Here is a 16,554-nt window from a genome sequence, read left to right as displayed (position 1 = left end):
ACAGGAAGTTATTGTTTAGTGGGCACAGTTTCAGTTTGGGACGATGAAAATGTTATTACCTGCTCCACCATCCTACTGCAGTCCTGCTCTCATTGGGGCCCATCAGGGCCAGCAGCATCTCCACTGCCACCCACTGCAGCATCTCCACTGCCGTGTCACTGAAGCCCACCATGTTTCATGCTGCCTCCTGGTGGTCAGCACACATCATAGCGAGTGGTTGAATTCACGGTTGAAGGGACAATTTATATATTAGGCTTTTATTACATAGGACTAGAGGCTTGATGCATGAAATTTGTGCACAGAGGGGAGGGTTCCCTCAGCCTGGCCTGCACCTTCTCCAATTGAGGACCCCTAGGGTGATGTCTAACTGCCGGTTTAGGTGGGCCTAAATCAGCTGTTGGACATCCCTCTCACAATTTGGGACAGCTGGCGCATAACTGCTCACCTGCCTCATCACCCCTAACTGACTCTGCCTGCCAGCCTGATCACCCTTAACTGCCCTCCCCTGATGGCCTAGTTGCTCCTACTGCCTCTGCCTGCCTGCCCTAACAACGCTCCCCTGCTGGCCTGATCTCACCTCCAACTGCCCTCCTCTGTTAGCTAATTTGGTTCTGATTGGTTGGTTTCTATGCCAGTCAGTGTCAAAAGCTCCACCTCCTAGGCAGCCATTGGCAACCAAAAGCACCCAGATTTGGTTCTGATTGGTCAGTTTCAATGCAGTCAGCATCAAAACTCAGCCTCCTAGTCAGCCATTGGCTCCCCACAGCACCCAGATTTGGTTATGATTGGTCGGTTTCTATGCCAGTCAGCATCAGAAGCTCCGCCTCCTAAGCAGCCATTGGCTCCCCATGGCACCCAGATTTGGTTCTGATTGGTCATTCCTATGCCAGTCAGCATCTCTGGGACTATCAATGGGGCCTGATAAGAAAGGTGAAGCTGATTAGCAACTCTGCTGGAGGCTTGAAGAGAAATGGAGGCGTGGCTGCTGACCAAACTGGGAGAGAAAGAGGGAGGCAAATCCTGATCAAAAGCTGCCACAGAGGCAACAGATAAGTCCCTGCTTCTCTATTCTGGCCTCTTTCTGGCCCTGATTCACAGCCACCTCAGCAGTCAGTGCTGGGGCATTGTGCCTCCAGTGGGAACAGTCAGTGCTGACCACAGAACTGACTTCTGGTTGGTCGAGCCTTGGTCCTTACTGGTCATTACAACCCAGTGGCTTTCTGTGAGTGGTAGAATTATAGGTGATTTTAATCCTCTCCTTTTGTGCTTTTCTCTATTTTCAAGTACCATGAAATGCAGTCACAATGTGCATTTCAATTTATAACCAGATCAATTATTTATGAAAACTAGAGAGAACAAAAATAGCATATCTATTCCAATAAAATGAGGAGATAAATTCAACAAGTCCTAAAGAAAGATACAGCCAATAAAATGGGTGTATTTGTTTAAAAATGTGCAAAGGCAAGAAATTAATATCTAAAAATTTATAGGACACACATTATAAACCTCATTGGTAAAAGCTTACCATAAAATATATTAAAATTGATAAATATATATGAAAATGTTCAATTCCTGCTAGATATGCAAGTAATATGAGACACAATTTCTAAAAACAGAAAAATATATACTGGGAATTAAAGAAAAGAAATGAAAATAACAAGTATATTAAAATGATTAATCTTACAAAAATTATTTAAAAACAATGTTGCATGGGTAGTAAAATTTTGAAAGGTATATTTAATATTTATTGATGTCACTAAAAATGGGTTGTTCTTTTTTAAATATAATCTGGCAACAGGTATAATGAGCAACAAAGTTGAACCTTATCTAGAATTTCCTTCCTGAGAATATACTCTAAGGAAACAGGTGTATATGTATGAATGCCTATAGGCATTCATAGAAGGATAAAAATTTTGGAAACAATTCAAGTTACCCAATAATAAGGGAACAATTACCTTAATTTATGCACTAATGCATAGTTCTTTCAATAAGTGAAAATAAATAAAAAATAAGTAAAAAAATAACACAAGTAAATATGTACACACTAAATATAATCATTAAAAAGTACAGTATCTATGTGCACTAACAGATTAGAAAAGAATTAGCACTATGTAAAGATCTGAGTTTCTAAATTTATAAAGTCCTTAAGTTCCCAAAGTTTATTAACTTCATAACATAAAAAATAAAGACATTATGGAACTGAAATATATGAAATAATGAGTGCTTGATGTGAAGCAGAGAATCCAATTTAAATAACACATATAAGTGAACATATCTGATGGAAAAATAACTTTTATTGGTGGAATTATAGTTTCATTCAATGTGTGCTTAAAGCAATTTTCTTATTGTGCAATTGATGCAATAATAGAATTTTGAAGTCACTTATTTAATAACTCGTCAAATTAGGCCTTTCTTTACTTTTCCAGGGAAATCTATCCTTTTTCTCCTGAATTTTGCATATAACACCATTGTTACAGCATTTATAAAATTGTATTATAATTATTTGATTATATATCTATGCCTTTTACAGCATCTAGCCCCATGCTTGGTACATAATAAATGAGCAATAGATTCTTATGAATGAATGAAATGAATGAAGGACTATTTGAAAAATAAATGTAGTTTGCTACTTGAGGCCCTGAAATGTTTGATCATTAAAACTCAAGACCCATCAGTCCTTATTTCTTTTGACTAGGAAATAATAACTTAGTAAGATGCCCTAAAACTGAGTATAGACTTTGAAAAAATAATCAATAAGGAGTTTGTTTCTGTTTGTTGGAGGGATCCAATGTGATGCTGGTTGATTCCAGGAATAATGGCCCAGAGATTGAAAGCTACCTAAGTTCTAGTAAGATTATTCTGAGCTTAGAAGAATGGATGTGAAAATCAAAGGGTAAAATTAGTCTGTCCACTTCTGTGAGAGAATCAGAGAGAATCAGGTCAAAGGTACCAATAGGACTTGCATGAACCCCAAACTATAGAGACTTCTCTGAGGGGCAAAGAAGGCGACTACAAGATCAACTAATGCTCAGGGAGTAGGAATTAGCCTACATAGAGAAATATGTTTCTTGTATCCAGGGTTTAGAAATAATGGATTGAAATCTGGAGACTAGGAGCATATTGTAGTCTGAGGCTGGGAAGAATGGTCAAGGAAAATTTTTTAAATACCCTAACAGGAAGCAGGTTCTGGGAAGGACTGAGGTACCCATCCCACCTAGTTTAAGTATCAACCCAAATCAATATCAGAAGTTTCAAAGTCTTAATTTGGCATTACCTCAGATAGGGTTGATTAAGGGTAGGGAGCTGGGTGCTCATAATTTTACAATATTCAAGCTAAATTGTGGCCAGATTATAGAGGTTAATTTAAGGTGACCAAACGTCCCACTTTTGGCGGGACAGTCCCGATTTTTAACAATTTGTCCCGCGTCCCGAGGAGCTTTAAAATGGGTCACCTTAGTTAGGATCTGAGACCTATATTCAATAAATTTATTAATTTCTAAGTATTTATATATTTTAGTTTTCCAATTTTTAGTAAAGTTTCTTTGGAAGATTCTAACCTTTCACTTTAATAACAAAGAAAATATATTTTCTATATTAAAACTAGGATGGAAGAGGGGGGCAAATCCATATATTCCTAAAGCCAGATGAATGTTATTAGCTCTGGGAGTTCAGGTCTTGCTGGTATAAAATATGTGTGCCTAGGACTGTTTGTCCTTTCCTCCTTGGTTGATTCCCTCTTAATTTACATCTATATTATTGCCATAGTAATTAAGTGTCTGGAGTAGGTATGTGTAAAAATGGAAGGAAGCTGGTTTTGAGCTGGGCAAGATTTGGTTTGGTTGTAATTACTAACAGACAGTTATTGGTGAAGGAAAAAAAGTATACACATAAACACATATATACACAAAGTAGTCTTTGGGTTGGTTAAGTGGCAATCCACTATCTAAGATACAATCTTTACTTACACATTTACTCCTTTGTGGCTTGATTTAAGATTGTACTAATATGCCATTGGAGCTAAAACGAATTAGTGGCTTAAAAGAACATACTTTTATACTTATAGTTCTGAAGGTCAGAAGTCCAAAATGAGCCTAAGGCTATTATGATTATAAATCAAAACCAAGGTGTCAGTAGAGCTGGTTCCTTTTGGAGGCTCCAGGGGAAAATTCCTTCTTGCTTCTTCCAACTTCTAGAGCAAGTAGGTCAATATCACATTCCACAGGCTGCATGCGATCCACAAGGAATATTTTTGCAGCCCAGCCAATATAACAGTATGTAAAAAACTTAATAAAAATTTCATAACTTAATTTCTAAAATATCTTGTTATACATCATTATTAAAAACTACAACATTCGCTAATAACTGATTACTATAATTGTGTTGCATTCATTTCTCTTACAAGCCTTATGTGCAGGCACACCATTTCTCTCCACTAATAGTAGCAGCGAATATATATATATATATATATATATATATAATTTTAAGCCCTGTGTGTGAATAAATATTCTGATCTTTTTAAAAAATATAAAACTTTATTGTTCAGATTATTATAGTTGTTTCTATTTTTCCCCTCATAGCTCCCCTCCAACCTGTTCCCACACCACCACACATGCCCTTACCGCCCCCCCCCCCCCCCCGTCCTCATCCATAGGTGTAAGATTTTTGTCCAATCTCTTCCCACACCCCCATTCCCCCTTCCCCCTGAGAATTGTCAGTCCAAGCCCTTTCTATGCCCCTGATTCTATTATGTTCACCAGTTTGTTCTGTTCATCAGATTTTTTTATTCACTTGATTTTTAGATTCACTTGTTGATAGATATGTATTTGTTGTCACTTTGTTGTTCATAATTTGTATCTTTACCTCTTTCTTCTTCCTCTTCTTAGAGAATACCCTTCAGCATTTCATATAATGCTGGTTTGGTGGTGATGAAATCCTTTAGCTTTTTCTGGTCTGTGAAGCTCTTTATCTGACCTTCAATTCTAAATAATAGCTTTACTGAATAATCTTGGTTGTAGGTTCTTGCTATTCATAACTTTGAATATTTCTTGCCACTCCCTTCTGGCCTGCATAGTTTCTGTTGAGAAATCATCTGACAGTCATATGGTTACTCCCTTGGAGGTAACTGTTTTTCTTTTGCTGCTTTTATGATTCTCACTTTGTCTTTTGACCTTTGCATTTTAATTATGATGTGTTTTGGTGTGGTCCTTCTTAGGTTCCTCTTACTTGGGGTTCTCTGATCCCAGACTTGTAAGTCTATTTCTTTCACTAGGTATGGAAAGTTTTCTGTCATTATTTCTTCAAATAGGTTTTCAATATCTGCTCTCTCTCTTCTACTGGCACCCCTATAATTCTGATGTTGGTATGCTTGAAGTTGTCCCAGAGGCTCCTTACACTATTTTCATATTTTTTTATTCTTTTTTCTTTTTGCTTTTCTGTTTGGGTGTTTTTTTGCTTCTTCATATTTCAAATCTTTTTAGTTGATTCTTGGGATACTCCAGTCTTCTGTTGAATCTCTGTATATTATTCTTTATTTCAGTAATTGTATGCTTAATTTCTGATTGATCCTTTTTCATATCTTTGAGGATCTCACTAAATTTCTTAGAGGATTCTAGAAGATTCCTGATTACCCTTATAACTGTGGTTTTGAAATCTAGACCCAGTATTATTTTGCTTTCATCCATTTCTTTCATTTGTGACTTGTTTAGTTGCGCATTTTGGCTGCTTCCCTGTGTTTGTTTTAATGTACTGTGTAGCTGCTAAGTCTCCTTGAGTTGATAAAGTGGCCTTGTGTGGTAGGTGTCCTATAGGGCCCAGTGGCTCAGCTTCCCCAGTCACCTGAAGTGGACGCTCTTAGCTCCCCATTTGTGGGCTGTTTGCAAAATCGCACAGTCTTGTAGTTAACCCTTGATTGCTAATGGTATCAATGGGAAGAATTGACCTCTAGGCCAATTGGCTGTGATGACCAGTCTACACTGGAAGATCTGTTGCATAGGAAACACCCTTATGGAGCAGGAATTGCTTCAGTGGAGCTTTGGTGCTCACTGAGTCTGCCCCTTGGGTGTGTCACTTATGGGTGTGAAGAGTTGTAATCTGGTATGCTCTCACACTGACCCCTGGGTACACTGGCTCTTGGATATCCAAGGATGTGCAGGCCACTGTGTAGGGCCTCCAAGCAGGAGCTACAGAGATATCTGCAGATTCCTTCTCTTTGTATGGGGTTTGGAAGTGCCCAGATGAGGCCCACTGTGAAGTAAGGCCACTGCTTCTGTTGGGCTTTGGACCTTCTTTTGAAAGCTCTGGAGCTCTCTGACCCAGCTGCAGTTTGACAGGTTTTAGACAGAAAAAGGACAGTCCATTCATATGCAAAAGCCTATACACACAACTTGGGTGGGGTTGTAAATTGGGTGGGGCGGGGTCTCTGGGAATCACCAGGGCAGAGCAAACAGAAATGGCTGCCAGTCAGGCCTGAACTGGGGAAGTCCTTGGTTCTCCGTGTGCTTTGCCCCTGTGCAGGAACAATGATCACTGTGAGCACCTCTAAGAGAAAGCCACCCTAACGTTCCTGTCCCAATGCCAGACAGTCCAGTTTCTCCCCAGAGTCTCGCCCGGAACTAGAGTTCAGAGCAAGTGAGAGCTTGTATCTCACTCCTGGTTAAAAAAGCAGCACATCCAGGTGCCAGCATTTTCCTCGCCTCCGCACCTCTTACCAGTCTCACTGCACTTTTTTTACCTCTCTAGTGGTAGAACTTACACTCAGCCAGCTTTCTCGCAGTTCTGGGTGATAGTTCTGCCATTTAATCATGGTTTTGATGTGGTTGTGAGAGGCAGCAAGTATAGGTGATTACCTATGCCGCCATTTTGGTTCTCTCAATATTCTGATCTTTTAATCTTTCCAAAACCTTAGCAAAAGGTTGACCATTTTTCTAGAGTATGCTTTCCTGACAGAAGTCTAGTTTTATCATCTTTTCCAATGTAGATAGGCTTAGAATGTCATGAAGTCCTGGTTTTAATTTTTTTCTTTATTGTTCTTCCCTCAATTTACCTCTTTCCTCTTGCATCTACACTAATAAGATAAATATGTAAATTTACTGTCACTCCATGACACCCACTGAGTATGCAAATTAACCAGACAAAGATGGCAGTAGTTCCTCCCCCTCTCGCCACCCCCCCTACCCCAGCTGCTCTAGGCATCTGGGCAGCATGCCTGCAGGCGTGGAGCGGCTGGGCAGGGCAGGAAATCTGCTATGAGGGGGAGGGCAAGGGGTGGAAGGAGCTATAGGAGTGGTGTTCCAGCTGGAGTGAAGACTGAAGACTCCTGTTGGAGTGAAGATGGAAGGCAGTGGCCAGAGCGAAGGCCTGGGTCCCAGGTGCCAGAGGAAAACCAGTGATGACAGCCAGGGGAAGGAAGGTTTATTGCATGAATCTTTGTGCAACAGGCTTCTAGTTATACTATAAACAGCAAGGAAAAAAATAAGGCCATGATTTCAACACTTTGCTTGAAAATCACCTCAGTTTAATACCCAAATTCATCATTTATAGCTCTGTTTTCCACAAAACTATGGGGCATAGTTCAGCTAAGATTCTTGTAACTATAAAACAAAGATCCTTTTAAGTTTCCAATAACATGTTCCTCATTTCCTTCTGAGCCTTACCATCAATGCCTTTATAATAGTTTGTAAAAGGCAATCTAGACTTTTTCTGTCATCTGACCCAAAATTCTTCCTGCCTCTACCCATTACCTGATTTCAAAGCCACTTCTACACTTTGATATCCACTACAGCATCACCACACTTCTCAGAACCAAAATCTGTATCACTTTCCTATTTCTGTTATAATAAGTTACCACAAACTTAGAGGCTTAAAACAACATACATTTATTATCTTACAGTTCTGGAGGTCTGAAGGTCAAATGAATTTATATGACTAAAATAAAATCAAGGTGTCAGCAGGATTTGTTTCTCCTGGAAGCTCTAGAGCAGAATCTGTTCCTTGCCAATTCCAACCTCAAAAGGCTATGGGCAATCCTTGAAAATCTTTGGTTCAAAGTTACATCACTCTGATCTCATTTTCGTTTTCTCATCTCTGTTTGTCTTCCTTTTATAAGGACACTTGTTATTACATTTAAAGTCCATCTGGATAATACAGGATAATACTCTTCATCTCAATCCCCTTAATTTAATGATACCTACAAAGTCTCTTTTGCCATATAAGGTAATTTTCACCGGTTCCAGGAACTACGATGTGGGTATCTTTGAGTGCCATTATTCAGCCTTCCACAAGGGTAGTTTAAAAATTCTTCATATCTTTTTTTAGTTAATAGTGTAATAAATTTGTTTAATGTGAAATCTTTAATAAGTTGTATAAACTTGTAATTTACAGTAATTTGTTTAATGAATCCATCACTAAGTTTAATATGTAAATTGAATAAAATAAGTACTAATTAAAAATAAGTATTATATTAAGAAATAGAATTTTTTCAACAGCATGGATGGACCTGGAGAGCTTTATGCTAAGCAAAATAAGCCAGTCAGCGAAAGATAAATATCACATGATCTCACACATTTGTGGAATATAATGAACATTATAAACTGATTAACAAAAATAGAGAGACAAAGAAGCATCGAACAGACTGTCAGACTTCAGTGGGAAGTAGATTAACTAAAAGATTTTCATCTTTCATGCGTGCATATAAGCATAATCAATGGACACAGACACTAGGGGGGCAGGGTTAGGGCATATGCGGGGGTGGTGGGGGTGGAATGGTGGAGCTGGCCAGGGTAGGGGGAAGTCTATGGGGAAAAAAGAAGACATATGTTATGCTATATGTAATACTTTAAACAATAAAATAAAACTTAAAAAAATAAAATATACTTTGGAAAAACAAGAAATATATATTTTTTAATATTGTCAGCCAATTCGTTTCACAACAAAGTATAAAAGACCTAAACACAAGTTCTTTGGCTACTACTCTATGTAAAGTTAGTATGTATTCAAAACAGAAATATAGGTCCCAAGAAAGGAGAGAACATGTTAGTTAAGCACACACTTGGAATGAAGATACAATATTGCCTTGTAACAGTCACACAATATGTACCAAAGAGTTGAGAAAACACAGCTAAAATGATCAAGCCTGCTCAGTATCTATAGGGTTAAAAACTTAGATTCCAGAGACTCAAAATTCTTTTTAAAATCCAGTTTAATAAATCAATATGAGATAAAAATAAAAATAAAAATGAAAGAATCCCTGGCTTTATCAAATACTGCTCTAATTCTAACAGAAAATTCAATATCCTTACCTAGGCTGGAATAAATGTGGCTGAGAATACGAGCTGGTTGTACTCTGAAGGGGGACACCTCAGCAATCGTTTCCACATCAATTCCCTTGTCCTTTAAAATGGCCTTAATTTCTTCTGTCTCAGCTAGAATGGAAACTGTAAGGAAGAAAGATGAGATCAACAGAAATTTTATTTCAGTAAGAATTTAAAATCCCTCAAGCAACATAATTTTTTTTGAAGGGAAGAGAAAGGAAAGTAGAGGAAATCAGTAATTATTGGGGAACATTCATAAAACAATTATCATGTTAGGTACATAATGATTATTATCTAAATAGCAAAGGAAAAAAAGACTTCATGAGCAGAGTATCATATTCTGTTTTTTGGTCAAGTATTGTGTTCCTAGAGAATGCCACACCCTCTTTATATCTGGGATTCCATGTTTAAATATGAAAAATTCTAACATGTTGTGTGTTATAACTTTGGTGAAAGTTAATTCCCCAAGATTCTCTCATATCCATACCCTTAAGACCAGGGCTAGGATTACAAGTGTAATAAAGAATACACTAATCAGAATATACTAATAAAAATTGCTCTATAGCTAAAGAATGGTAGAAGGCAAGGTAAATTGAAAATAAAGAATTGAGATATGACCGTTGAAATTGTGTGCGGTTATTTTTTTTGCAAGGGGGAGGGAGTAGGGATAAATTCTTTTCTAGACGCAGAGCCTGCTAAGCCTGGACAGCTCCATTTTGTTCCTCTTACACTAATGCCTCTGATGTAGTCATTGTACTTACAAAAGAGGAGACCAGGCCAGCTCCCTGTTTACTCCCCCTCTATAAGACAGATATTTGACACTAAGTACCAGGAACAAACATGCACCCAATTCCTGTTCCACTAGTGATGGTATATGTGTTGAATTGGGTTCATGGGAAAATGAAGGTACCATTTGATTCATTCCAGCTTACCAGTATTCTTTATGTTGAGGGGTTTTTCTTTGTTGTTTTTGTTTGTTAGTTTGTTTTGTTGCTGTTGTTGATTTGTTTATTTACTTGTTTTTAGCAAAAGCCTCGTTAACAAAGTGATGATTGGCTCTCCTTTGCCATTATATTTTGTGTATTTTTCAAGCTTGGGAACATTATGGTGTTGTGTTGCTGTGGTCTGAGTTAGGATATGCAGAATATGGTTATTACAGAGGCTCCTGGATATAACATCATCTTGATTACTTTTTTTTTAATTTTTATTGAATTTGTTGGAAACATAAAGAGAACAAAGATTCTCCAGGGAACATATACAGAGGAAGAATGATAATAGGCTGAGAAAAATCCAGGGAGCACATGTGGTCACCCATTCATTCATTAATAAACATTTACTATGCACATAAATGATGAGGTACTATACTTGGCACTAGGGATATAGAGATGAATAAATTATTCTCTCCCTTAAGAATACATAGTGTAATGAAAGTGGCATACACATAAACTGATTCTAAAATAACCTGTTAGGTAAATAGAGGTATATACAAAACATGAAACCACCCAAGAATGATACCTAGTCTGGGGTTGGCAGGGAATAGTTTCAGAAAGGGCTTCCCAAAAGAGTTATTTAAACTGAGTTTGAAGGAATGAATAAGTTAGCCAGAGAAAGAAGGAACTAGGAAAAGGAAAGCCATTTTAGGTACAAGATCCAGAATGATCATAAAGCATAGAAATGAAAAAGAATGTGGTTGCATTGGGGAGGAGAGGCACAGTGGAACTACTTGCACTTCAATATTGCCGTAGCATAAAGTACCCATAAAGTGGCAAAAAGAATAATATAAAAAGGCAAACATAATAGAGGGCATATGTGTCATTTTACGTATTTTTTAAATATATATATATATATATATATATATATATATATATTAGGTCTAGTAATAATTAATGTCGTTTTCTAATACTTTTTTAAATCGAACTTATTTAAACAATACAACAAAATTTAATCAACAATATAGTTGCCGTTGTTTTCTACTACTTGTGCCCAATGCTCAGGAAGCATTTTAATCCCTCTGTTGTAAAATTCTTGTGATTTTGATGCAAAAATTTCGGTCAATGCATTTTTGAGGCATTCTTCATTATTAAATTTTTTTCCAAGAAGAAAGTTTTGCAAAGAACGAAACAAACAGTAATCAGAAGGGGCAATATCAGGAGAATATGCAGGTTGAGGGAGAACTTCCCATTCCAACTGGCGCAGCTTTTCAGCAGTGATTCTTGCAGTATGCAGTCGTGCGTTATCGTGGTGAAGAATTACGCCCTTCCGATTAATCAGCGCGGGTTCTTTTTCTCTTAAAGCTTGGGCTAACCTTTCCAATTGGGCACTATACACTGCACTTGTAATGGTTTGGGTAGATGGTAAAAGTTCATAATGAAGAATTCCTTTAAAATTCCACCAAACACACAACATCACTTTTTTCGCATGCAAGTCAGGTTTTGGCATGGGCTGCGGAGCCTCATTTTTGTCCAACCATTGAGGCCGCCTTTTTAAATTAACATACAGCACCCATTCTTCAGCTCCGGTAACAATTTGCTCTAAAAACGGCAAACGGTTTTGACGAGAGAGGAGCGAACTGCAAATTGTGACTCTTTGATTACGGTTGTTGTCGGTCAACTCATGAGGAACCCATTTTCCAAACTTTTGGACTTTGCCAAGTGCACGCAATTGATTGGAAATTGTTTTTTGTGAACAATTTAAAGTTGTCGCAAGCTCTTGTTGGGTAATTTGAGGATTTTGCACCAAAAGAGCTTGAAGAGCTTCTTGATCAAAATTGGACACACGGCCTCGACCACTCTTGTCATCTAACGAAAAATTTCCCTCACGAAATTTCTCAAACCAAACGCTGGCATTTTCTGCCGCTAACTGCATCTTGACCAAGAGCACTACAGATGTTTTTTGCAGCCTCACTTGCTTTTCTTCCTAATTGGAACTCGTAAAGCATGCAGTGCCGAATATGCTCTTCATCCGCCATCTTCTTAGCCCTAGTTTTGCAACAAAAACCAAACCAAACACAAACTTTTTCAAGCAAAACTTGTTAATTGCACTTCACATGTTCTGTAGATACCACGTGTTTGAAGGTTATGTCAATACAAGTCAACGCCAAGCAAGATTTTAAATGAATGTTTAAAAACGACATTAATTATTACTAGACCCAATATATATATATATATATATATATATATATATATATATATATATATATATTTTTTTTTTTTTTTTTTTTTTTTTTTTTTACAGAGAATTAGAAACATGGATTAGCTGCCTCCTGCACACTTCCCACTGGGGATGTGCCCGCAACCAAGGTACATGCCCTTGACCGGAATCGAACCTGGGACCCTTCAGTCCACAGGCTGACGCTCTATCCACTGAGCCAAACCAGTTGGGGCACTTTAAGTATTTTTAAAAACTTTATTCTTGGGTAATGATTTTTGTACTGTATTCTACTGAGCCTCATGGGGTCTGCACTGGGCAATGCAATTGGTAGCAGGAGTAGAGGAGACTGAATGAGAAGCAATTGAACAACACTCTGGGGCCCCAGGAATGGTTTCAACCCCAACAACTCAGCTTTTTGTTTATTTTATGTTTTATAAAACATTTAGAAAATGTGGGGGGTTTTAGTACCACTTGGTAGGCACTAACAAATGCTAGTGATACAAAGATGATCTCTGAAGAAAATGAAGTTGACATTGTGTCCAGCTAGAGGGATGAATAGGACTTAATCTGATAAAGGTGACAGTAAAAGTAAGAGAGAAATTGTTCCAGACAGAAGAAACAGCATAGACAAAGGTTCAAGGGCAACTAAGAACAATGCAGATCTAGGAATTATAAAAAGTTCTTACAGGAGTGGCACGGAGTATGAAAGGGAAGTGGTGAGAAAGGATACTTGGGATAGAGTCAGGAACCAGGTCATAAAGAGTATGGTAAGCCATGTTAAGGAGGTTGGCAATGTGAAGCCCCTGCAGAGTTGAATCAGGGTAATAACATATATATATATGTGTGTGTGTGTATATATATATATATATATATATATATATATATATATATATATCTTTAAAAGAATATGTTCATGTTGATGATTACAGAATAAAGTAATAGACTATAGTGGGCTTAGACTGAAGTCTGTGAGACCACTTAAAAAGTTATTATAGACTAGAGGCTGGATGCATGAAATTCGTGTAAGAGTAGGCCTTCCTCCCCCTGGCTGCCAGCACTGGCTTCTCTCTGGCACCTGGGACCCGGGCTTCCCTTGCAGCCCCAGCTTTATCCAGAAGGTCATCTGGAAAGACATTGAGTCTAATTAGCATATTATGCTTTTGTTATTATAGATTAGGATCATGCCATTGGCACTGGAGAGAACTACACGAATTTCACAACTATTTAAAAAGGAAAGTAGGACTTGTTAATTGTTTCTTTAGGAGATGAGAAAGGGAGAGATATAAAAAATGATTCTCCAAGTACTTATGTGTATAACTGGGAGGATATTGTACCATCTAATGCACATGTGTCAAACACAAGGCCCGCGGGCCAAATCCGTCCCGCCAGGCCTTGCAATGTGGCCCACACCGCGCTGTCATCTCTGCACTCTGCTGCGTTTCCATCACAATGACAGTTTATGACTGTTCAGTAAACCATTCGGCCCGCGATTTAGGCTGAATTTTAGATTTTGGCCCCTTCTCTGATTGAGTTCGACACCCCTAATCTAATGACACAGGCACATATGGAGAAAAGCAGGTATAAGTGATGTAGTAAGAGGAGTCAGCTAATTAATTTTAGCTGTGCTGAGTTTAAAGTGCATGTGAGACATCTGAGTGGGGCTTTCTTAAAGGACACCTACATAAATTAAAGAGTATTAGCATAGAAAGAGATGAGATGGGTCAAGGAGAATATAGAGAGATATAAGAGAATCTAGACTATAACCATGAAAAACTGCAACATATAAGAAGGGAGCAGATAGCCGAGACCGGTTTGGCTCAATGGATAGAGCGTCGGCTTGGGGACTGAAGGGTCCCGGGTTCGATTCCGGTCAGGGGCATGTACCTTGGTTGCGGGCATGTCCCTGGTGGGGGGTGTGCAAGAGGCAGCTGATCGATGACTCTCTCTCATCGATGTTTCTAACTCTCTTATCTCTCTCCCTTCCTCTCTGTACAAGATCAATAAAATATATATATTTAAAAAAAGGGGAGCAGATAAAGAAAAGCCTGGGGTAGGAGTAAGGGGTTTTTATCTCATAGCTTATATTTTCTTTGTAATAGGAGGTGAGGTCATCTTCTGAGAGGGAAGAAGGAGGCAGAAATAGAAAAAAAAATATTTGAAATAGGAGGACCCTGAGAGACAAGAACAAATATTCTCAGTTAGAGGAACAGTGGTCTACAGAAAGAACTCTCGGGAAGAACAACAATTAGGGGGCAAAGAAAAGAAGAAAGCCCAAAATGAAACAAAAAAGTGAAAATTTTAAGTTGCAGGAGAACTAAGAAAGTATGGTATCACAGAAGAGTTAAGAGTGTCCATAAAGATAAACAATAAATGAAACATAAAGATCAACTAATATATGAATTAAAAATGATCTATTGAGTTTGGTAATAACTTAAGCAAAAGAATTTTCCAAGGAGTAATGAGCTACTATAAGGGATTGCAGAATGAATGAAATAAAAAGAAGGGGAATTTTGGTTGAGAAAGGGAGGATAGGATAACTAGAGAGAGATGAACATGTCAATAGACTAAAAAACAGAACCAACTTAAATTTTTTGAAGATTAAAGAGTTGTATTTTAAGAAGGCTAAGGAAGAGAAAAGACTCAAGCATCTGGTGGGGGGGGGAGGGGGTTGGCCTTGAAGATGAGAACAGACACCTTTTTTGAGACTGGAGGGAAGGAGGCAAAGATGGGTGGAGATATAAGTAAGATTGTGGTGTGGGAAGAGGATGGGAAACTGACACAGATCCAAAATATTAAGATTATCCAGCATAACTAGAAGGCCAAAAATGTAGCTGAATTCAAGAAGTGGTGTTGAAAAGATAAGGTTTGGAATAGTAGTTGAGAAGAGTGAAAATGCTGGCTAACAATAAGAACAAGGCACTGTGGATCTAGCTGAGTTGGGGACCATGAATTTACAGTGCTATCACTCTGTTCATTTGTGTGACTTTTTCTAGTAACTTTAGCAGGTCAGGTGTAGGATCAGAAAATGCTGATTGTCCAATTGATCTGGAGCTGATTTTTCTAGTGGGTGTAGTAGAAGTATGGTACAGTGGTGTTTAAGATATTCAGATGATCAACCAAGAAGTAGGACAAGGGAGGAAAAATAAAACAAATAATATGTAACTATGAATGGAGGCGGGGATTTTTTGAAGTGGAAAATATTTGAGGTGGTTCTAAAGTTTTGTCCTTGCTCTTCAAACTGAGTGGCTAATGTAGAAGTGGAAGTAAATGTTAGTATGGTTGTGTATATCAAAAAAATTTGATGCTAAAATGTTTGGGGGCACTTCCTCTAATGCTGAAATTTAGCACTATAGTAGGAGCTGGAAAAGAAAGCTGTGAGCCAAGCATCAATGTCTTCAATGAATGATTTAGAGCAACCAGGAGATCAGTATAGCCAGATGGCATAAGCCTCAAAGGAGAACAAGCTTTCTCATGGGAGGGGAAGAGGAATGATTTTTTTAATTATGTTTGCTATATGCATTGATAAGCAAAAACTACCTATATGTCCACATAGGTGTCAAGTATAAGAAAGTTTAGAACACACACAAGATTATTTTGGATATATAACCAACCCTAAAGTCAAGTGACTGGAGACCTTTCAGAGAAGGGTCACAGAGAGACTTAGTACCATGTTAGGCTCTGTTATTGGAGAGTCAAAACCACCTCAAACTTTCTACTCTAGGAGACTAGGATAGCAGTGAAGTAATTGAGACAGATAAGGAAAGTAGAAAGATCTGCTTTTCTTGGGAGAGGTGATATGAGGGGATAGAGTCAAGGTTTGCATTTGAAGTGGAAGTGATAAAGATATTTTATAGGTATTGGGACTAGAATTCTTAATACCTTAGAATTTAGCCCAGTGTTTTTTATAGAATAGGTACGTCAACATTTTTTATGATTGTTAGGAACAAAATGTAAAGGTTTGGAGGCAATAGTTGAAGCCATATAAACAACTTTATTATGAAAGAGGAAGCCCTAACACAGGGTGTAAATCCTGAAAGACAATAATATAAGACTAAGTACACAAACATTAGGAGGATATGAGAAGAAAGAAGTAATA

General features: G+C 38.0%; 1 protein-coding gene across 3 annotated transcripts in view; it reads right to left on the bottom strand.

The window, feature by feature from the left end:
* PHKA1 (phosphorylase kinase regulatory subunit alpha 1) overlaps positions 1–16,554 on the bottom strand; it is a 205,390-nt gene that overhangs the window by 99,957 nt on the left and 88,879 nt on the right. For all 3 annotated transcript variants that reach the window (XM_036439888.2, XM_036439889.2, XM_045582388.1), the window contains one exon: positions 9,297–9,431. In XM_036439888.2, the coding sequence (XP_036295781.1) occupies positions 9,297–9,431 (135 nt within the window). The remainder of the gene's footprint in view (positions 1–9,296; positions 9,432–16,554) is intronic.

Source organism: Pipistrellus kuhlii, unplaced genomic scaffold, assembly GCF_014108245.1.
Source record: "Pipistrellus kuhlii isolate mPipKuh1 unplaced genomic scaffold, mPipKuh1.p scaffold_m20_p_16, whole genome shotgun sequence".
Taxonomy (NCBI): Eukaryota; Metazoa; Chordata; class Mammalia; order Chiroptera; family Vespertilionidae; genus Pipistrellus; species Pipistrellus kuhlii.
The sequence above is the reverse complement of the archived record's forward strand: the minus strand, read 5'-3'. Positions and strand labels throughout refer to the sequence as shown.